Below are 22,261 nucleotides of genomic sequence, written 5' to 3' on the forward strand. Positions count from 1 at the left end.
GACACCACCTGTCTCAGCTCCTCGGTGCAGACCCACACATTTCCATGCCGCCCTGGAGGAGACATGGACCCACCAGGGTGGATTCTCCTTCTGGAAGCTCTCTGCCTGCAGGCGCTGCTTCCATTCAGGCCCAGCACAGCTAGGCACATGGGGACAGAGGTGCTCAGGAACACGCATCAACTGCTTGGGATGGAGATGAGTGGGGGCTGCCTTCTGCACGGGACAGGAATCGGGGAGGGGCAGCTGATGTTCTCCCCTGGGGACTGGCAGGTCCTGAGCCAGGATCTCAGAGCCGACGCCCCCCGCCCCTGCAGCCCCCTCAGCCCTGCAGTCCTTCGTCGGGTCCTGCCAACCTGTTGGAACAAACACAGGCCTGGTTGCCATGGTGATCATAATGGTTTGGGGTGAAGAGATGAGATCCTGCAGCTGCTATAAACAGGAAGTTAGGAGGGGCCCCTGCTGGCCCCCACATCCAGTGTCCTTTGGGGAGCATGGGCTGGGGGCCAGCAGCACAGAGGCACCAGCCCCAGCCCTGTGGCCGTTGGGGTGGAGGCCTGTTGGGAGACCTCACCACCCTCTTTGACAGATAAGAAAACTATGGCGAGGGGAAGGGCTCTTCCAGGGCCACACAGCAACTGGGTGGGTGCTGAGCCCAGCCCTGGGCCTCAGTTTCCCCAGGAAAAGATCCCCAGACCCTCCATGCACAGACACTTCCTGGGGAGGGAGAGATGGGCCCATTCTTGCTCAGTCCCGTCCTCCTCCCCACCTAGGTCAGACCCCTGCCCTGTCACACCCCTCTGCTGCCCTGGACCTCAGTTTCCCTTTTGTTTGTAAATGGACATAGCAGCAGCATGCACCCCTCAGCGAGGGGGGGTCTCAGTGAGGAGCCAGGACTGGGTAGTGTCAGCTGCACGCCCTCTGGGTCCACATGGGGTGGGGACCGTGGCCATGGCTGGCCCTCGGGGGACTCAGTTTCCACCTCCGTAGGTGGGGGGGATGACCCCACAGCAAGGGGAGAGGGTGGGGGAGGGGGCAACGTGGAGCAAGAATATGTCACAGCAGGAGTTGGGGCACAAAACACCTCACCCAGAGGGGTCAGGCTCGGCAGGGCTGGTGGGGAGGTGGGGTTCACACCCTCTGGGCTTTGGGCAGGCAGGGGCACGCGGCTTTCCCTCCTCAGGGCCAGGAGAAAACCCCCAGGCTCTGCTGGGGTGATGCTCTGGATGGCCGCTGGAGAGCAGGGAGGTGAGAGCGCATCTCTGTAAAGCCACACCACCCCTCATGGTTTAAAGACGCTTGGGGTACCTGGCCGACTCGCCAGTGGAGTGTGCAATTCTTGATCTCGGGGGTGTAGGTTCGAGCCCCACGTTGATGTAGAGATTACTAAGAAAGAGAAAAGAAGGGAGGGAGGGATGGAAAGAAAAGAAAAGGAAAGGAAAGAAAGAAAGACAAGACAGACAAGAAAGACAGAAAAGAAAGAAAGGAAAAAAGAAAGAAGAAAGAAAGAAAGAAAGAAGGAAAGAAAGAAAGAAAGAAAGAAAGAAAAAAAAGAAAGAAAAAAAAGACGATTGACCTCATGCCCTTATGCCCTCTGGTGGCAGCCCCTGGAATTGCAGGCAGAACTCCTAGCCAGCGGGCTGCACCTGGGCACCAGTCAGAGGTGTGAAGAGGGGGGCAGCCATGGAGAATGGCGGGGGCATGGCCCAGGGACTTGGGCCAGGACACTCGGGACTGCAGGAATCTGTCCCATTGCCTGTGCCATCTGGGTGGGTCTGCCAGAAGAGGGGGCCCCAGGTGGGAGGGGGTCTGGCCCCTCACCTGAAATGCTTGCTTCTGGGGCCATGACACCGGAAGCCAATACGTGCACAGGTGAAGGCTGCGCCGGGCCAGGGTGGTCTTGGGCCTCAGGCTCGGGAGCAAATGTGCGGCTGAGGTTTCTGTGGGGCTGGGGGAGGGGTGGGAGCGGAGCAGCGGAACCACACAGGGCTCCGCAGGTCTCCGTGAGGGCCGGCCACCTGGCCGCTGAGTGCTGTCCACTGTCCATTGAGCCTGCCCATCAGCATCTGGCCCAGAGGCAAGTGCGTGGGGCCACCTCCCAGCAAGGCCCCTCCTACACTCAGCCCTCTGTGAGCCCTCTGGGGACAAAGGTCGTACCCATCAGGAGGCTGAGCTGGGGGAGCTGAGTACCCAGCATCATTCTCTGCACAGCGGGGGGGGGCCAGGTTCTGCGGCCCCGGGGAGTGGGAAGGGCAGCATGGGCACCAAGGGCCCCTCTCTTCAAGAAGGGGGTGGGTAGGTGCCCTGGAAGGAAAGAGATCAGGGAGGGAGAACCCAGGCCCTGGGCCTGCAACTTCCTGACAGGTGCAGAACTCCTAGGGTCTGGGGACAGCAGGGTGGATAGGACTGGTGCTCCAGCCCCATCCCGCCCCATGGTCCTAAGCCAGCCCCCTCGGGCAGGGCCAGGGCCTCCGCAGATGGGGTCCCAGCGTCTGGAAGACTCCAGATGAGCCTCGTGGGCCCCGGCAACAGGATACCCCCCAGTCTCAGCACCGGGTCTGCTGGGGATGGATCCTGGACCAGCCATTTCTCAGGCCCCTCCCTGCTGAAGCAGGCTCAGACCGGTTCGAGCTGGCCCAAGTCAGTGTTCAGCGCTGGCCCTCCAACCTGGCAACGTGTTGTCATGGCAACCTCAAAATGGAGGCTGCCCATCTGCAGAGCCTGATCCGTGCAGAGGGTTTTGGGCGGCCCAGTCAGGGAAGGAGGCGGCTTTGCACGGTGGACAGGTGTGAGGGTGCTGCTCTGGCCTGGGCAGGACTGTCCAGGGAGGCCAGGGGGACTCTCGGGGACCCATAGCCCGTCCGCCCGTGGGCAGGTTCTCCGAGGAGCCCCAAGGCCAGGCCCGAGCCCCAGCCAGTCCTGGACACACTGTTGGGGTCTGAGGACTCACATGCAGCTGGGCGCCCCCTGAAGAGGCCCACCCCAGGCATGAAGGACAGCTCGGGGTCCCAGGAGGGACGCCCTGCTCCGGGAGGCTGGGAGATGCAGGGGGACTTGGCCACAGGGCCAAGGCCAGCACAGGATGTGCGCCTGGGCTCAGAGGGGATCACAGGGGGTGTCCCACCCTGGCTCTAGGGTCACCAGCCCCTGCCCCCCGTGGAACCCTGAGGGTCTGGAGCCAGAGACCAGGGGGAAGAGGTAGCAGGGGTGGCCGTGGGGGGGGGGGGGGCGTGGGGGGCGGGGCAGGAAAAGGACACAGCCTGCAGGCAGCAGTTTGTGGAAATGTTTTTAATCAGAGGATTCTTAGATACAGTGGTTAATGTATTGCCCACAATTCCTTACTAATTATTAGGCGCCTCATGCTGGGAACACACGCTCTTCCCTCACATCAGAAACAGGATGGACACATTCCATACTTCTCCTGTCACAAGAGTCACATCTTTGTTAAGCCAAGGACTGTGGCACAAAAGGACATTTCATTAGTTGAAATCATGACAATTTGCTAGAAACATCGATTACTTTAGAATGCTCCAACTAGAAAATATATTGAATTTCCATATATATTAACCATATACATGTGCAGCTATTACTAAGTGTAGCTCAGTCATTACAAAATAAGACATTCTGGGAGAGGCTACAAACACACAACCCAGCTGAGCCTCCGGAAGGCCCTCTGCATTAGAAATAAATCACCAACATCAAGCGTTTAGCTCCGCTAAATGTCCAGCTAAGCGAGTGAGCAAGGCACTGGGACCCGGAGCCACGCACGTACTGTGGCTGAGGGGCCGTAGGAGACCACCTCCACCTTCCGCTGCCGTCCTGCTGCTGGGCCGCGTCGAGATGCCCTTCCTGACCGAGGGTCCTGGCGACTAGCCCTCCCGCCCTGGCTCGGTCAGTGTGCTGGAGCCACAGGTGACCCGCTTGGGAAAGCGAGGGTCCCCAGGGTGGCAAGGCGAGGTCAGCTGGTGCAGGGCACTGTGCTCACCGGGCCCGGCCCCTGCCGCTCCTCCCTGTCTCTGTCTAGGGCACCTCGCGGCTGAGCAGGGACCCAGACCCGTTTCCCAACTGAGCAGGCAGCCGACTTCGGGAAGCTGTGCAGTGGGCTCAGGTTTCAGGGAACAGCCCCGCAGGCGGACCGGGCTGAGAGTCTTTCAGGAAAAAAGAAGCGCCTGTGCACGGTGGCCTCAGACCGGACTCCAGGGCGTCTGTCCTGACGCCAGGCGGCCCGCACCCGGGGTGGGGGCCAGCGCGGCGCAGCAGGCGCAGGAAGCTCCCGGGGCAGCCGGCAGGGCTGGGCGGGCAGCCGGAGACCGCAGGCCCCCCGAGGCGGGCTCCAGCAGGTGCCAGGACGAGGGGGAGCTGCCAGCGCACAGTCTTCCCTGGGGCTGGGTCCGGCCCGCGCCAGCTTTAGATGGCTCCTGACGCCTGTTCCAACCTGACCACATCTGCTCTGTGCGCAGCCCGAAGACCTGGGACGGGGGGCCAGGCCCTGGACACACGCCGTCCTTGCACACAGCACTATTTACAGAGGCCCAGGCCGAGCGCACACGGGTCCAGGCGCGGCCGAGCACAGCAGCGAGCCATGCTTCTCGGGCCTGCAGCCGCGTGGGGGGCCGGGCACCGCGAGGCCCTCCTCACGCTCTTAATGACGATAATGCAACAAAAACCTTTATATAAACAGTTTATTTACTCTAAACAGCAACACAGACAAAACGCCATATAAACACAAAGGAAGTGATGCGGAAACGAGACGCCGGCTGCCTTTGGATCTGAGGCTCATAAGCAACACAACCCGGGTTCTGCGGGGAGCGAGGCGGGAGGGGGGCCGGCGGGAGGCTATGTGTACTGCTACACGGTGGGAAGCATGCCTGCATCCGCGAGCAAAGGAAACTAGCTCCTCGGGGCTCATCGAAGTATAAAAGTTTATAATTTTACAGCAGTTGAAATACTGACATCAATATTAAAATAAAAGCAAGTTTTACATAACAATCAAAAATACAAAAGACTGAAGGAAGAGACCCTGTATGAAAAACCGGGCAGCTCAGCGAGTCGAGGACTGCGTGCCAGTGGCGGAAATGGAAAATGGCGCCCGCCCACCCTCCCAGGTGACTAGTAACTGTACAGAGCAACGTTAGATTTGCAAAAATGTTGTAAACAAGTTCTTGCCAAACCAATCCCTTCCTTCTTACGCTGCCGCGCGGTCGCCACTTATGAAGGTGCGAACTTCTTGGCCTGTGCTCGAACCCTCTTCTCGTACTCCACTCTGTTTTGGCTGAGGAGGTCAAGAGAGAGACAGGTCAGCAGGTGCAGCCCCCTCGAGGGCCCAGGGCGTCACCGGATGCAAAGCGGGCTCAGAGGGCGGCCTCTGATCAGGAAGGCCCGGGGGGCAGCCGGACACTTATGGGTCCCTAAGCTGGAAGCAGCTACCATCGTTCTGGAAAGAAAAGCCAGGCTGCTGGGCTCTAGTCTCTGCTACAGACGGACGGGACTCGTGCCGGTTTCCCCGGGGGGCCCCAGGGGGTCAACAGGGCCTCCATGGAGCCCAGGACCAGTGTGTGCATGTGGGGACACCCGCCTGGGGGTGTGGACTGCTCCCCGTAAGGAAGCTAGGGGTCCCGCCAAGCTGCGCTCTTTCCATACACACCTCTCAGGGTGCTGCTCCGGGTCACCTGTGGCCCAGGCCCCGGGGTGTGCAGGGGCTCCCAAGGTGGAGGGACAAAGGGCCCCCGAGAGGACGTCCCTCAGCTGGCAAGAGGCTCCAGCGTGTGCACCACGGAGGCAGCCACGTGCCTGGGCCACCGAGAGCGGAGTCGCAGCCACAGGACACCTGTCTGAGGCCCGGCCCGGCCCCGAGGCCCCGGGGCAGCGGCAGCCACGTCAGCTGTGCCGTCCGGCAGGGGAGGCACTGCGGCCTGCGGCAGCCCCAACGCCACGTTGACGTGCTCCAGTTGCTCTCAGAGGGGAGTGAGGGCGTGACAGGGCTGGCGGGGGGTCGCCCGGGGGCGGGGAAGACGCCAGCAGCCCCGGGGAGGTGGCCACATACCCCGCCGCGCCGCCTGGTGCACCACAGCGAGCCCCCGGTCCCGCTGCCCCGGTGCTGGCAGCGCAGGCACAGGAAGCGCTGCTCACGGGGTGGCCACCGCCGGCCACCGCCAGCCCCCGCACACGTCACCCGTGACGAGGCGCACGCCAGGGCCAGCAAGCCCTCTGAAGGCCACGGGGAGCTCAGCTTTGCAGGCCACCCGGTCACGAGAACGTGGTGTGTCCTGAGAGGCCTTGTATACCACGAGGCTTGGGCCACGGCGCCACTGTGGACGGAGGTCACGGTGACATCACACAGCACCCAGGTCGGGGAGAAGGGCAGGGGGACAGATCTCCGAAGTCGCTGGTGCACAGCCGCCAACAGGACACGTGGCCTCCCGCTGAGCCCCACTGCGGACGCGGGCCCGCCCTGGCTGGAGCGTCCTGCTGCCCCTGGCCAACACTGGCCTGGGCCTAGGGCCCTGAAGCCATTTTTGGCGGGGAGAAATGCATCTCCTGCAACCTGGCACTTCTCTCAGCTGGTCCCCGGACATGTCATCTGCCACTGCCCAGAGCGGCCACAGGACAGTCCCGACCTCGGCTTTGACCCTCAGCACGGCTGATTCCAGAAACATCCCCTGGAAGGAACACATCCCTGCCCGGCCTCTCCCTTGTATGCTAGCCCCGCCGGTCCCAGGTTTCCGAATGTAGAGCAGTGGGGGGTCAGAGCCCCCAACCTGGCATAAGGATCCCCACCCAGACCAGCCCAGGAGGCCGGCTGGCACAGCCAGGGGACCCAGGACCCACAACCGTGAGGCCTCTGCTCAGGGGCAAGGGCTCTCCCTGCTGCTGACCAGGCCAGGCCCACGGGTTTAAACCTGTCGCTCCCCATGAGCCACCCCAGGCCTCCCTCCCTCAGCCCAGGCGGGCACCACAGTGCTAACGCAGGAAGGGCTGGGGCGAGGAGCGAACGCCCGGCATCTGGTGGGCACATCATGGCAGCTGGGTGACCAGGAACAAGCCAGGCGTGCTGCTCCCCTATAGCCCACACCCAGGCCTGGAAGGGTCAGCAGGAGGGCCACGGTGGGAGGTGTGGGGCCCCCGCAGAGCCATGCTACGGGACATGCCTCCTTCGGCACCCACACCTGGGGGCCTTGCCCTCTGAGCTGGACTGGGGTTCACCGAGGCACCTGGTTTGCCTGGCCACAGCTTATCAGGCAAAGGAGCCAATGGGAGCCCTGTCCCGTGACCTCCACCTCCTGACCGCCCCCCTACCACAGCGCTGTGGTCACACTAGCCCGGGTCAGCCGTTCTCGCCCACCACAGGCTCTTCGCACACAGAGCTGCTGCTGCCCACAGGGCCTGCCTGCTTGCTTGCTGGCCTCAGATGCTTCCCTGACCACCTCACTCGGTCCCCCGCTCACGGCTCGAGGCTCAGGGCCATCCAAGCAGACCGTCAGGGGCGGCAGCCTGGACAGGATTTCCAGGCAAGCGCGTGCAAGCCAACGTGCGGCCACAGCGAGTGGGGCCAGACCAGTACTAACCAGTAAATCGTGTAGGCCTCTGCTTGAGCTGGGTCCTGGATATTTGGTTCATTTAGAAGTTCCTGTATTCCTAACAAGATCTGTGTAAGAGACAAAAGAACACGGAGCTCAGTGGTTAGGAAGGCAAGCTTTCCTAGGACTTCGGCCCCAGCTTTGGAGCCAGACCACCGTCCTCTGGCCCCACAGGAAGGCTGAGGCCAGCTCCCCACACCCCATACCTGCTTAATCGTGATAGCTGGCCTCCAGTCCTTGTCCTCCTCTAGGATGGACAGGCACACTGTTCCCGAAGGGTACACGTTCGGGTGAAACAGTGGTGGCTCAAATTTACCTGGAGCACAGGGAGGAAGAAAACGCAATTCTGTGGCAGCCTGCTGTCCCCTCCCCGCACCGGGTCCTCCCCTGTCCTGGGTGTTTTGCTGGCCAGCAGGCATGCCGCTAAGAACCATGGCCTCGAGGTGGCAGTGAGGGGCAGGGTGGGGAGCACACACTGTTCCCAGACTCAGGGGCAAAGCCATGTGCTTGCCCAGGTCCCCGCCCCCGGTCACCCCCAAGCCAGCCCAGACTCGGGAAGGTGGGGAGGGGACGCAGCCCATGAGGACAGTCCTGGGGGCGCAGCTGAGGGCAGGAACTCTGAGGCCCTTCCAAACAAGTGGCTATTTTCAGACAGATCATTTTGCTTCAAAAAGGCCTGTAGGACCCCACACTGTCCCCCTCCACATTCTTTTAAAACACAAAAGTTAATTTTCTTTTTAAAAAACGAACACGTGGGCGCCTGGGTGGCTCAGTTGGTTAAGTGACTGCCTTCGGCTCAGGTCATGATCCTGGAGTCCCGGGATCGAGTCCCGCATCGGGCTCCCTGCTCGGCAGGGAGTCTGCCTCTCTCTCTGACCCTCTCCCCTCTCATGCTCTCTATCTCATTCTCTCTCTCAAATAAATAAATAAAATCTTAAAAAAAAAACAAAAAACGAACACGTGTAGGAAATTGTAAAACATAAAAGAGAAAGAAAATTGCCTCGAGCCCACCCTGGGGCTGTTCCCCACAGCTAATGTTTGAGGGGGTTTCTGGGCACTTTCCCCCTTTCTCTTTATTGTAAGACATCATTGAATCATAAAAAGTACAAGGAATCTAAGGGCAGCTTGACGAATTCCAAAACACACACAGCTAGAAAAACCCCGAGCCGCTCTTCCCCCCTTCCCCCCAGCACCCGAGCAGCACCCGGGTGAGGGCTTCTCAGACACACGCCCCGCGGCACATGGTGCTGCTCCCCGAGCGACCGCGCCATGCACCCGTCCACCCGGCCTCCACTGAAAAACCCATGAACGTTCCCCAGAGGTCCTTTTGGTGCCACATGTGTCAGTCCTGAGGCGGAGGCATTGCCTATTTCCAGTTTCCGCGTGCCCAGCAGGGTTGGTCACGGAGCTCAGCCGTCCTGCTGCAGACCTGAGCTGCCCTGGTGATTCCAGGGGCCAGCACCTTCATTCACTGTGACGCACGGTCTGCTTCTTGAAATTCCTGCCAAGTCTCTTGTTCATTTTTTAAAAAATATTTTATTTATTTATTTGAGAGAGAGAGAGAGCACAAGCAGAGGGAGCAGCAGAGGGAGATGGAGAAGCAGACTCCCCGCTGAGCAGGGAGCCTGATGCGGGGCTTGATCCCAGGACCCCGGGATTATGGACTGAGCCAAAGGCAGATGCTTCACCGACTGAGCCACCTAGGTGTCCCTCTTGTCCGTTTTTCAACTGGGCTATCTCCTGACTTGCCAGAGCGCCGGGTACATTCTGGCTACAAGCCCCATCGGGTGAACGTCTTGAGGGAAACTTCTCCCACTCCATGTGTGCCTTTTTGCTCCTCTGATCGTACTTCCTCATAAGCACAAATCCTTAATTTTCATTTAATCCGAGGGGCCGATCTTGTTTCTCATCTAGGACAGTGCACCAGTGGGGGGCAGCAGCCTCCCCAAAGCCTTGACCCCGACTCTGGTCACCGCTGGTTTCCTCTGTCCAGAGAAGTCCCCTCCCTGACCGTCACAGGGCCTGCTGCTGACTTCCACGAGGAATCCAGCTCTGACCACTCATCATCATGTCGGGGGGCTTCGCCGTGTTGTGAGCACCTGTGGGTCCTGCCCTCTGGTGGCTGTGGACCATCCCCGTTGCTCACCCACGGGTTTGTTCACGGACACTTGGGCTGCCTCTGGCTTCTGGTGAGCATGCGTGCACTTCCGCTGAATATTCACTTGAGTAGAGCAGCTGGGGCCTGGGCAGGCCCAAGCTCAGCTTCTGTACACATGGCAGATGGCTTCCCCAGGCAAACAGTCAAAATTCACACTATGTTCAGAGAGGCCTGGGGGCTTCTGAGGCTCTGCCCTCTCCCACCCTGGCTGTGTGTCCGGTGATGGAAGTCGGGCACCTTCTCCTCTGCTGGCTGGCCGGGAGGAGAGCCTCTCTTGGGAAGGGCCTACTGATCTGATGGTTGTCTGCCTTTTCCTTACCGATTCGTAGACGCCCTTCACGTATTCAGGATAAGTGCTGATGAACACACAGAACCTTCTCTCCTACTCACTCCCACCTGTGCCTTCTGGTGAAGACCTGGTCCTGAGCATCATGCAACCCCATCTACTGCCCATCTGCCTCCGGGGGCAGGGGGGCACCCTGTCTGTGCTTCACTGGTTAAACCACCCCAAGTGATGAAAATGCCACCCCCCCCCCATCTTCCTCTAAGAGCTCTACGCTCCACCTTTGTGTTGAGCATTGAGATCCATCTGGAAGACTGGGGTGGAAGGGGGATTCCTTTCTTCTGCTGGGATACCCTGTGGACTGAGTCTGTTCACTGGACCACCCTCCCCCCACATCTCTTGTTCCTTTTGTCAAGAACTGAACCACGCTACACACAGCCTGTCTGGACTCTGCTCCCACAGGCCTGCGTCTCAATCACTGGGTCCCTGCGGCCGGTCCGTCTAGTTCACATCTTGCCCATCCTGTTAACGGGGCCGGGTGCCCTCGACTGATGAGCCTCTGTGCAGGTCCTCACAACCATACCCGGCACTCCAAGGTCCATGGCTGTTCTCGGCCCTCTGCACTCCTGCATGTCAGGGTCCCCATGGCCACTTCCACAAAAATGTGCTTGGATTCTGACGTATCACACGGACGCCGCAGATGGGCTTGGAGAGAACGGACATCTTTACAACACTAGGTCTTCTGGCCCATCCAGGGGACCCAGGTCGCCTGTCTCAGAGGCTGTCCTTGGCTTCTCTCAGCCGTGCTCTGGAGTCTCTAGTCTAGCAGTCTTGAACCTCTTTCGTTGGATTTATTCCACAGTATTTGATGCTACTGTAAACAGTCTGGTTTAAACACTTCCATTTGAAGCAATTTTAGGAAAATAGGTTTTTGCATGTTAATCTTTTATCCCACAACCTTCATAAATGGACGTCATGAAGAACGTCTGCAGCCCGCCTCCCTTTCCTCTCTTCTGTGGGAATTTTTTCTTCCTTGTTGCATTTGCTTAGAATTCCAGCATCATGTTGAAGAGAAGTGAAAAGAGCAACTATAACTTGTCTCATTTTTTAATTAAAGCGATTAAAGTAACTCCTGCACGTGGCAAAAACTACTCAAACACCAGAGAACCACCCCAAATAAAGTCTCCATCCCAGCGGTTACCCCGCTAATCATTAATTTTTAAAAATCTTCTGGTAGATGCCCTTATAATGGAAAATGTACTCCTAGCTTCTGAATTAGTAACTGCAGCGTAAACATTTACACACGGCCTGGCCTTGCCACGGGCTGTGCCGGACGCCTGTGCGCACACGGAGGCACGTGGTCACTCACTCAACCAACCAACCGCGGACAGGGTCGGTGGCTCTCCAGCTTCAGAACAGGAGGGACTCGGTGCCTCTTTCCACCCGAGTTTTCCGACACTGCACTCTGGTGCTCTAACCAGCACCGTGTTACACACCGCCTCTCCTCTGGAGGCTTCAGCGCGCTGTCTGTCCGGGCTGCACACACGGCCACAAGCTACACATGAAGCTGTAACCAGCAGGTGGAGCGACACCAGGTGAGGGAAACAAAGCTGTCGGAGCGGGGAGGCTCTGGACCACGGTCCTTTGTGTGCCCATCCCTGCCGGGGCCGCAGGTATGGCACCTTGTCCCCGAGAGGCACAAAGAGCCCCGGGGCCTCCCAGGGGATTACAGCCAGGATCTGCGACTGAGCCCATCATGTGCACCTTCCAGCCCGGGGGCTCAAATGGGCTCAGACCCACAGCTAGGCTCAGGGATGGGAGCCCCTGGAGTTGCCCCCCAGGGAACACGGCACTGCAGATCTCCGCTGGAATATGCTGGAGCAGACGGACTCTGGAGGACTTCACTCTACTTACATTTTGGGGGTGAGGATGGATAATCGTCTTTGAAAAGCATCCGTAGCTTAAACAAGCCTCCTTCCCAGGGAGTCTGTTGGGAAGCGAAGCTGCAGTTAGGAGGGCTGTAGCTTCTGGGGCGTGTCCCCAAGCACCGTCCCAACAGGAGGTGGACTCCTAAACTGGCCCAAAGACCAGGTGCCCCCATGACAGGACTGTCGGTGCCTCCATGGGCCCCAAGGGGGCCTGGAAAGAGCCCTCCCCAGAGAGGAGAAGGGCTGGAGCTGGACTTCTGAGAAGACAGGCAGGGGCCTGGCGGGCTGCCCCCCTAAGGCCCCAGGACGGGGGTCAGAATCTTCATCTAAGCAGCTGCAGCGAGGCCCCTCCCTCCAGCTCCATGATCCAACAGCTCTCCCCAGCCTCCTCTGGGAGGGACATGGCCACGCCTGCCTCAACCTTGGACGAGGGACGGAGAATGGTCTTAGCAAAGGCAGAGGCACAGGCTGGGCGCTCAACAGATGAACCCAAACCACATCACCTTGCAGACAAAGCCATGTCCTAATCCCACCGGCTTAACAGAAGGAGGAGACTATTGGGGAGCACCAAGGCTGAGCTCCCGTGACAGTCACCATGAACCACAGGGGAAGAAAACAGAGGTGACGAGGCCTCGGGAACAATGGGGACACCTCAGGGACCTCTTCTTTCCTTTGGGATCACCCAGGAAGACCCTCACTCCCAAATGCTTCGAACATGCTGGTCTTAACTGGCCCCGGCAAGCTCAGGCCACACACGGCTTTCCCAGGTGGCCCAATGTGGGGTGTCAGCATCTGAGGGTCAGCAGCCGCCCCGGGCTCAAAGACTGCCAGGACCAGCGTCACAAGGTCGGGGCTGCTTCGGCCACCACACGTCCTGAAGGACAAACACAAAGGCCCTCAAGGCTCCTCCTGCCCCAGAAATGTGGCTGGGTCTGGCCCCCAGGCTTGGTGGGGGTGCTGTATCCACCCCCTTCTGCAGCCCAGCTCCCCTTTCTGAATTAAAACTGCCCCGGGGTGGGGGTGGGGGGGAGTCACATGTCACCCTACCCTTGTTCCCCCCCATCTCACAGCCCCCTGCCAGGGGGATGGGACCAGGGCCCGTGGGGCCGACACAGGGGATGGGCAGGCCAGCGGAGCCTTACCCCTTTCTTCCCTGGAATGGCACACTCCCAGTTCATGAGGTTCATCGTGCCGTCAGGATTCTTTGTCGGGACAGCCACAAAGCCCTGAGAGAAAACACAAGCACATCAGCGCGGCGCATCTCGTCTCACCCGCTCGCAGAACCATCCTGTGACGCCCATGGACCCTCTGCCCAGAAAATGTGACAGGCCCAGGCTGGACGGGGACTTCATGGTTTCCACCGGGGGAAACGGATCCACTCTGCTGCGTGCAGAAATAAAGCTTTCCTTACAAACGGGTGGTCCTTTCTCCAGGCTTTCCTCTCCTGGGCGAGTCTGCTGAGGGCAATCCCCGACATGTTCAAAGTCCCTGAAAGAGACCAGGCAGAGCGCGCGGTTAGCAGAGGCAAAACTCAGGCTCCTCCTGCCCCTTCGCTCTCACACCTCACTCCACACAGACCTGCTCTCAGCGAGCCACCCAGCCTGGAGGCCGCGCGGGCACCAGCACCCCACAGCGGTGACCCTAGCCTCCCCCTGCCCCTAGGGCCCCATGGCACAGCCTGTGGCCTCTAAGACACAGTGATTCCGAGATGCAGGGAGGTGAAGGCACCGGCCTGGGGCCATACAGCTGTCAGGTGCTGCGCAGGCAGGGCTTGCCAAGCACTCCCGGCAGATGCCTGCACCCCCGTCCTGCCCTCTTTGGTCCCATGGCGGTGGGCTAGAGTGACAGGGATGCCAATCCCACTGTCAGCCTCTAGGAAAGGCAAGGACAAGGTGGGGCTGTCCTGAGGACGGGGAGGGAGCGGGTCACGGCCTTGACAGGCTGCTCCCCTTTGCCCATGCAGAGAGGGGGGCGGGGCGCCATCAGGCCCCAGCTTAGAATTTAGATTCAGGTCTGGCCAGGAGAATAACCCTTATTCTTGAAAGCAAATGAGTAGAAAGGTGCTCCAGGGTGGACAGCAGGTCATCATGGACAAGTCCCTGGATGACGCCTAGCCCGCAGCACCCAAGAGACCTACCTCTCACTAGGGCCCCGAGCGCTGTCGTCTGTCCCCTCTACGTTCGCACCCCACAGCCCCCTCCCCAACCCCGATCCCCCAGCACTTCATCACAATAAATGGATCAAGGCCTGTCTCCCATTTACTCTGGGAGAGTCAGCAGAAGGTGGGGCTGCAGCAGGCAGCACCGGCAAGCCCGGAGAGACAGCAGCCCGCCCGCTGTGTCCACCTGTCCTGTGAGCGTGCTGGGGGAGAGGGTTGCTCAAAGCCCTGCTGATCCTCCCAGCACCTCCAGACCACAGCCCCCAAGGCCTGGAGCCCACTGTGCACAGCCTTACGCTGCCTGCAAGTGGAGCAGACTCTCCAGGTTGCTGCTTACCCAGCGGAGCTCAACAGGCCAGTGCCCCCAGTTGCCCTCAGAATTTGACCCTAAGTCTGTTTGTTGGTCTTCAAAATCCACGGAAACGTTGAAGATACCCAGAATCCAGCATTTACCATAAAACAAGGCTTTAACAAGACAAGGCGCGTGTCTCCTGGAAGGGGATGACCAGCAGCCTGCCCCAACCCTTCAGGCTTCCATGGAGAGCTGGCAACAAGTCTCCTCACTGCTCTTGTGGGGGAAGAGGTCCAACACCCCACATTCCTGAGTACAACACGGGGTTCTCCACAACCACAAGGGTTCTCAGCCGGGTTCAGAAGAACCACCTCCCAGCCATATTTCCTGGCTCAGGCTCACCTAACCCTGTCCCCAGCCAGGCTCAACACAGACCTGGGAACAACCAGAAGGGAGACCCAGAGGGTATCATGCTGGCTAAGTGTGGAGCCTCAACTCAAACCCAGCTCATGCCCACCCCCCGCCCCCTCCTGTTAACTACTCCTATGCAACACCCCCCAACCCGACTCAGGCTGACCCTCAACTGCCCCTCAGCAATCCAATCCAAACGACACTCTTTGCCCCAGCACCACCCCCCCGCACAAACCGTCCCCGAGCAACACAGACCCTGCCCAGAGCCCACATGGTCGTGCAGCAGGGGTGAGGCCAACAGCTCAGCAGAGACTGGGCCTGGACTCTCCAAGTGTGGCCCTGGGGGCGTGTCATAAATGCACGTCCCCCAGGGCCCCCATGGCCGTAAGTGAGGAACTCTGGGTGGGACCCAGTGCTCAGGGTTTGGGAGGCTCTTGCACAATTATTTTCCCAACAAGTTAGCCAAGTGGGAGGAGGGATCAGGGAATCCCAGAGAGCCACTGCAGCCCCTGGTGTCATGCAAGAGCCCAGGTCTCAGGAAGCTGGCTGTTAGGACAAAGCGCTGGACCAGCCAGGTGGGGTCCCATTTTAAAAAACACGTGTACTGAGGTTATCCTAAGAAAAAGTCAAAAGTCAAAGCCCTCCACTCAGGAAGCATGGCCATCAGGAAGAAGTGACAGATCTGACCCCAGAACACACTCTGTAATAGGCTCCAACTTTGCTTGACCTCAAAATTATTTCCAAACTAGACTACACCATGCTGGGACCAAAGCAGAATTCCAATTCACCACCACACGATCCCAGCCTTCTGGTCTGCCCCCTTCGTCTCCATCCCTGCACAGTCCTGACTGCCAGCAACATGATGCCATGGGGTGTTTGGGACCGCCGAGGCACACACCTGCCCAGAACCTCCCTCACAGGACAGCACACCTGTCTGGAATATTTGTTTGGGCAGAGGTGGGGCCCAGGGAGCGCAACAAGGGTGAGTGTGATCCAGAGGATGAGGACCTGGGCTTGCAGGAGGCGGGTGGAGAGCCTGGGGCACATGTTCTCTGGTCAGAAGCAGGCAGTGACCCTGATGCCTGAAAATCTGTCATCTCCACACGTTTCTCAAACCCCTGACCCAACACCAACCCCAGGGTCAGTGGAGATGACCTTCCCTTCAGGAGACTTGAGGGCACAGCACACTCCAGCTCCTGAAGCACTCCTGCCTCCTAGTGCTCCCCGCCCCCCCCCCCCCCCAGGCAGACAGCGCAAGTTGGCAGGACGCTTCTGCTGAAGTAATCAGCATAGAGGTTCAGTGACCAAATGCAAGCAGCCTGGTGAGCAGTTCTTTAAGTGACGAGGGGGCTGCAAGGTCCCCAGTGAGTCCGAGCTCAGCCAGGCATCAAAACAGGTTCCTGAAGCCCCAGGCCAGAGCTCCACACGGTGAGGAGCCATGGATACCAGCACTCAAGGTGCTCTGCGGGGGCTGGGAGCAGGCCCAGCCAGGGCTCCGGAAAGGCAGGCAGGGCGATCCTGAGTGCTGTCTGCTTGCTGACCACGTGTCACAACCCTGCCACAGGCCACCTCTTCTGCCCCGAAGACCGGAAAGTGCCGCCTACAAAGGCCCCGTTCCAGTGCCTAGCTGTGTGAGTTGTCCCAGATCGTGGGAGGTAACGAGGGGTGGTCCCGTTAGAGTTCCCGCAGCCCCCTCGTCAGGGGTGCTGATGGGCCAGACTGGGCACCAAAGTGGGTTTCTGCCATCAGGGCAAAGACCCACTGGTGCACATCCGCCCAGTCTCAAGCAGAGACCCCGTCTCTAAGACATGCTTCCACTCCCACTGGCCTCCTGCTGTCCAGGACAAAGCAGCCAGTTTGTTACATTTTAACTACAACAGGGAACCACTCATTCAGAATCCCACTTAAAACCCAATCTCCCTTCCCCAAGCTAACAGAGAGGCACTCAGGCAGCACGTAAGGGTTACTAGATGCTACAGAGCAGCAGTGATGAGATGCAGACAACACATCTTAGAAGCACGAGAGCCAGCCTGCAGGACAGGAGCCGGGCTCTCCAGGCACCACCACCACCTCTCTCCAGGGCTCCCACACTGGGCTGTACTTGAAGGTGCGTGCTCTGCTACCGGAGGACACGAACCTCAGAGCCACTTCCTGCCTGCCCGGGTGCGGGCAAAGTGCTTCTCTCCCCCTTCCTCAAGTTTCTCATCTGTAAAATGGGTGATAGCGCTGTGACCCCACAGGCTTGCCCAGGAGAAAACAGATTATGGATGGGAAGCCGGGGACCACCCTTTCCCACCAAAAGGCAACCCCCCCCCCCCCCCCGGGCGAAGGCATTTCTACACCTGACAGAGGCACCTGCCCCAGGATGCACTTTCCCTGTGCGCTGCCCACACAACTCCCAGGACCCCATGCTGTTTCTGAAGCAAGGTCCTTAACCTCAGGACTCAGCAGACAAAGGTTCAACAGCAGGCACAATTCACCCCTAACCACCCCCTAAAAAAGGCCCTAAGCAACGCAGGAGAAAGGATCCATCTCCCTTTCCCGTGGAGTCACTTCTCTACCCAAAAGCAGTATTTCCTTAATAGCAAGAAACATTTAGGGCTACAGACTTCAAAAGCAAACAAACGAAAGGCCAACTGTGCAAACCCAGGGACTAAGCATATTTTCAAACTACAGCAAACGAACCAGGTACCGCCGTGATTTCGGGACAACGGCAGGCCGGGATCGTGAGCCCGGCTAATCGTGCCCTTTCCTCCCTCCTACTCACGTAACTACCAACTCCGACCTCCGTTCAATCGGTACAAAGCAACCTCCTAGGAAACTCGCGTTCGGGGTCCCACCAAGTGCAAGTGGCGCTCTTTAGAGGCACGAGAAAACTCAGACTGTTTTGGTTTCTAGACCCCCGCCAGACGAGTCAGCGCTGTTATAATCGCCACTTTCAACTCTTTCTGCCGTGCATGCTCTCCCCGGCTGGCGAGCGCCACAGGTCTGTGTGCAGACCGTGACCCCGGAAACGAATTTCCCTGGGGCGGAGGAGAGCCCCGGCGGCGGGGCGGCCCAGGCTCGCGTCCCTGTCAACAGCGGCCGCTGCCAGCAGCACCTCGGGGACGCAGCCGACCACGCGCCAGGGGACCGTTCTCCCCGCTCCCGAACGGGTGCGCGGCGGGGGCTCGAGGGGCCGGCCGGCCGCGACCCCAGCCAGGCCGGGCGGGGGCGGGAGCGGGCCCGAGGCCGGCGGGCCCCGGGAGGTCCGGCGGGGGGAGCCGCACGGCCGCGGCTCGGAGGCGCACCGGCTCCCGGTGGCCCTGCCCGAAGCGGGGGTGCGCGGGGCGGGCCTGGGGTCGGGGGGTGAGGAGGCGCCCGCCCGACCCGGGCCCGACGGCGGCGGAGGCCCCCGCGCCCCGAGGCCGGCCCCCGCCCGCGCCCCCCGCCGCCCACCCGCGCCCCCCGCGCTCACCTCGGGCGGCCGCGGCCCGGCGAGCGAGGCGGACGAGGCGGCGGCGGCGGCGGCGTCGGCGCTCCCTTTGTCTCGGGACTTCCCTCCCGAGCCCGCTCCGCGCGCAGCCCGAGCGCTCCGAGGACCCCGGCGGGCGGGGCGGGGCGGGGCCTGCGAGGGCTGCCCGCCGCGCGCCTGCTCCGCGCGCAGCCGGCGCCTCCGCGCGCCCCGCGCCGCCCGCGCCGCCGCGCGCCGCCCGCCGCCCGCGCCCTGCTGCCGCGCGCCCGCGCCTCGGGCCAGGCCCGAGAGCCTGGTCCGGGTGCGGCTTTCCAGTCAGGCGGCACTGCGGACACCTGCGTCCTTAAAGGAGCCGCGTCCCCGACTGGAGGGAGCGTCTACAAACTCCCCCTCGCGATGCGTGCGTCCACTCGAGGACACGCCGGCGGGCAGCGGGGCCAGGGGGAGGCCGAGATCTCCAAGGGCTCCCCGGATGCCGCGCTGGCAGCTCTTCGGGCACGGGTCCCGGAGGTCTCCTTGGGGCTGGGGTCAGGGGCCGGGGGGGAAAGACCACTGAGGCCTAAGGATCCCCTGAAGCGTCGCAGCACGGTGACGGTCCCCGGAGCACGATGCCCTGTGAAGCCCCTAGCTATTGGCCATTTCGGGGCCCAGGGCGGGGCGTCCGTCGAAGACGCCCAATGAGTTGACCCGGTACAAGAGGCCGAGTGCCGGCCCGACCGACGGGAGGAGAAGTGCGGACGCTCCCTAACCCGGGGATGGCCGGGGTGGGGGCGGGGCGCCGGGGCTGGCGGGTGGGGGAAGGGAGCGGAGGGGAGCGAAGGGGAGGGGCGGGCCGGCCAGGAGCGAACGCTGGCCCCTCCTGGCCTCTCCCGGCACCTCCCCGTCGGGCGCGCCTCGCTGCCCAAACTCCAGCTCACGGTGGGGAGCGGGCGCCTTCCAAGGTCAGCCTGCTCCGCCCGTGGGCGCCTTGGGGTCAGGCAGCTGTAGGTGTCCCCCCGCCCCCCCGCCCGGCAGCGGCCGGTGGAGGGCACCGCGACCCCAGCCTGCACGGCGTGGGGTGGGGGGGCGCTGGACTGCCGAAGCAACTTGCATCCATTCACTCCTTCTTTCCCTCCCTCCCTCTCTCCTCTCCCCAGAGCCCCCTCGTTGGAACTGCTGAGGCTGCTGGCTTCCCCAGGGGCAGGAACCCGGCTGCTCAGTGCATGCATTCCGTGTGCTCCCAGCCGTCCTGTTACTTGGGGGAGTAAAAGGAAGGCCTCTCACAAGCCTCGAGATGGGGGAGGGGGTCTCCTGGGTGCAGTGGCTAGGCTGGGTTGGGAAGGGAGTTCTGCCGAGGTTACCTCCCGGTCAGCAGTGGCCCATAGGGTTTGGCTGTAGTGACCGCGGTCCCAGGTGACCAAGGCCAGAGGGCCTGGCCCCCTTGAGCGGAATGTGAGCATTCCAGGTCTCTGCCAGCCTCTGAACTCCAGAGGGGCTGCCCACGCCTGGACCCCCATAGGGACCCAGCATGGGCCTGGCCTGGGATGCTGCAGCCCTGGGCCCCTCCCGGGCCACACAGCTGCAGTTCTCCACCTCAGGGTGCTGGGCCCTTCAGGGGCTTCTCTGAGAAACCTGCTCTCTGGGGCCCCAGCCCAGATTCACCAGTGCTGAGTGGTCCTGGGAGTGGGAGGGTGTGTTTTAACAAGAACCCCAGGTGAGCCTGCTGTACAGCACATGGCTGCTGACGACTCTTTAATCAACTGGTTTCCTGCCTAGGAGCATGGGCTTCGGTTCCGGCTTTCTCTGCAGATGCCAGGAGGTTTGCACAGGGCTGTGTGGGGAAGGCACCCGACACATAGCAGTGGCCACTAAAATGTGGTGGCCACTGCTGGAGGAAAGATAGAAGAACCAGGGGCTCACGTGGGCTCCGCAATGATGGGGCAGAGAGAGAGCAGGGCTGGCCATGTGGGGGTGGCCTGGGGGGTAATAGGGGTGTAGTTTGGTGAGACCAACCAATGTGTATGGCCTGGCCCTGTGGGTCATGGGGAGCCATGGAAGGTTGTGGAGGAGGAAACGTACATAAGACCAGGATCTGTCTTTATGTGTGGTGAGGGGATACCTGGAGATGGGGAGGTGTGGCCCCTTGGCCCTGGTTGCCAAGTCCCAACCAGCAGGAAGAACTGTCTTTCTAGGGGAAAGTGGCTCTCATTCTGGGAAGAGAGTCAAGATTGGTAGAGGAGAATGGGGCATTTAGCTGGAGGATAGGTTGGAGGGCAGGGGGTGAGCAGAAGGCTTCCTCCCACCTGGTATCCTCAGCCCAAAGCCTCCTTGAGCTCACACCTTGGCACACACATGCGCGGTGACGGCCTCCATTCATCGGGCAGCTCACACACATTTATCCAGCACTGACTGTGGCCTTGAGGATGCACAAGGGCATGGTATAGCCTGGGCCACATGGCAGGCAGGGAACAACAGGGTGGCCTCTAGGACCTGAGAATGCTGCCCCCCTGCCCCCCACCCCAGGACAGCCAGCAAGAAAGTGGGGCCTTCAATAGCAGGGGGAGGGGGCTGAATGCTGCCAACCACCAGTGAGTTTGCAGGAAGGCCCCAAGCCTCAGATGAGGGCCGGAGATGCTGAACAGGGGCCTCACCAAGCCCAGGCTCCTGATGTACAGAAAGTGAGATAACAGAAGTGCCTTGTTTAAAGCCACGAGGCGTTCAGGGAGCAGTCATGCAGCTAAGGAACACGCCTGGTTCAGACAGCGCAGTCAGGGAGGTCTCTGATGAGGTCCAAATAGCCCTGAAGGAGGACTGAACCCCAGCTGTGGGGAGGCTAGGGGAAGATCCTCCCTGGCAGAAGGAGTGGGAGGTGGGGTGGACAGGGCAGAGTGAGAGGAGGAGGGTGGCAGGGGTGAGGTTGGACCAGGCAGTTGGACAGGACCTCGAGTGACATTTCCAGGGTGCTGGGGACTCTGCTGTGTGTTCAAAGTGGAGCAGTTCCAGTGGGAGAGATGACTGGATCCGGCTCCCCGGGTACAAAGGAGAAACTGAGGCTTGGAGAGGGTGAGGGCTTTGTGCAGTCAGTGAATATAAAACCCAGACGAGGAAGGATGCTGGCCAGCCATGGCCAGTCCTATGCCCACCCCACGAGGAGGGGGTGGTGTGCCTGGGAGCTGCCTGGAGTAGGGGCAGGACCTTCTCCCCCGGGTGCCCTATGGAGGCCAGGCTGTGGCCATGGGGGAGATTTGTGCACAAGGCCGCCGCCGCTACAGGGGCTGGGCTGAGAAGCACCTCCACATGCAAAACAATGAAGTTGGACCCCTTACCTCACACCACATACAAAACTAACTCAAAGACCTGACTAAACATAAGAGCTAAAACTGTAGGGGCGCCTGGGTGGCTCAGTTGTCAAGCGTCTGCCTTCAGCTCAGGTCATGATCCCAGGGTCTTGGGGTCCAGCCCCACATCGAGGCCCACATCGAGGCCCACATCGGGCTCCCTGCTCAGCAGGAAGCCTGCTTCTCCCTCTCCCACTCCCCCTGCTTGTGTTCCCTCTCTCGCTGTGTCTGTCAAATAAATAAAATCTTTTTTTTAAAAAAAGGAGCTAAAACTAAAATACTTAGAAGAAAATGCAGGGGGAAATCCTCACAACACTGAATTTGGCAATTGTTTCTTGGATAGGACACCAAAACCACAGGCAAGTAAAGAAAAAAAAAATAGATAAATCAGGCTTCATCCACGTTAAGAACTTTTACACATTAAAGGAAACTAAGGGAGAAAAGATTCTCTGGAAGAGGAAGGCCTGGGCCTGCAGGGGCTGAACCTGCCTTCCTGAGCTCGGGACCCATCCTAGGAGGATGAGCAGCCTTGTCTTCCAGCTCTGGGGGAAGCATGTGGATTGCCAGGGGGACCCTGCAGCCCCCTCTCCTCCACCCCAGGCTGGCATCTCCACTTCCTCCTCTGGGCTCTGCTGTAATGTTGTCCCTGAGCCTCCCAGTTCCATCAAGGACACACCCTGCGTCTT

The 22,261-nt window shown here is 60.4% G+C and overlaps 1 protein-coding gene across 1 annotated transcript; it reads right to left on the bottom strand.

Annotated features, from left to right (window-relative positions):
- Positions 1–4,665: 4,665 nt before the first annotated feature.
- On the bottom strand, positions 4,666–18,393 carry UBE2I (ubiquitin conjugating enzyme E2 I). The gene is made up of 7 exons (XM_081820390.1): positions 18,262–18,393; positions 13,355–13,431; positions 13,086–13,169; positions 11,930–12,002; positions 7,781–7,890; positions 7,563–7,642; positions 4,666–5,269 (listed from the first exon to the last, which is right to left on the bottom strand). The coding sequence occupies exons 2-7, from the start codon at positions 13,418–13,420 to the stop codon at positions 5,206–5,208; spliced, it is 477 nt and encodes a 158-aa protein (XP_081676516.1). The 5' UTR covers positions 13,421–13,431; positions 18,262–18,393; the 3' UTR covers positions 4,666–5,205.
- Positions 18,394–22,261: the final 3,868 nt, after the last annotated feature.

This window comes from Leptonychotes weddellii, chromosome 5 (assembly GCF_054177405.1).
Source record: "Leptonychotes weddellii isolate Sample4059 chromosome 5, ASM5417740v2, whole genome shotgun sequence".
Classification (NCBI taxonomy): Eukaryota; Metazoa; Chordata; class Mammalia; order Carnivora; family Phocidae; genus Leptonychotes; species Leptonychotes weddellii.

Coding starts and splice junctions, on each gene's coding strand:
- UBE2I (XM_081820390.1), bottom strand. CDS start 13,420: ATGTCGGGGATTGCCCTCAGCAGACTCGCCCAGGAGAGGAAAGCCTGG. Junction 13,170..13,354: donor GGAGAAAGGACCACCCGTTT/GTAAGGAAAGCT, acceptor GTTTTCTCTCAG/GGCTTTGTGGCTGTCCCGAC. Junction 7,643..7,780: donor CAGCTATCACGATTAAGCAG/GTATGGGGTGTG, acceptor TCTCTTACACAG/ATCTTGTTAGGAATACAGGA.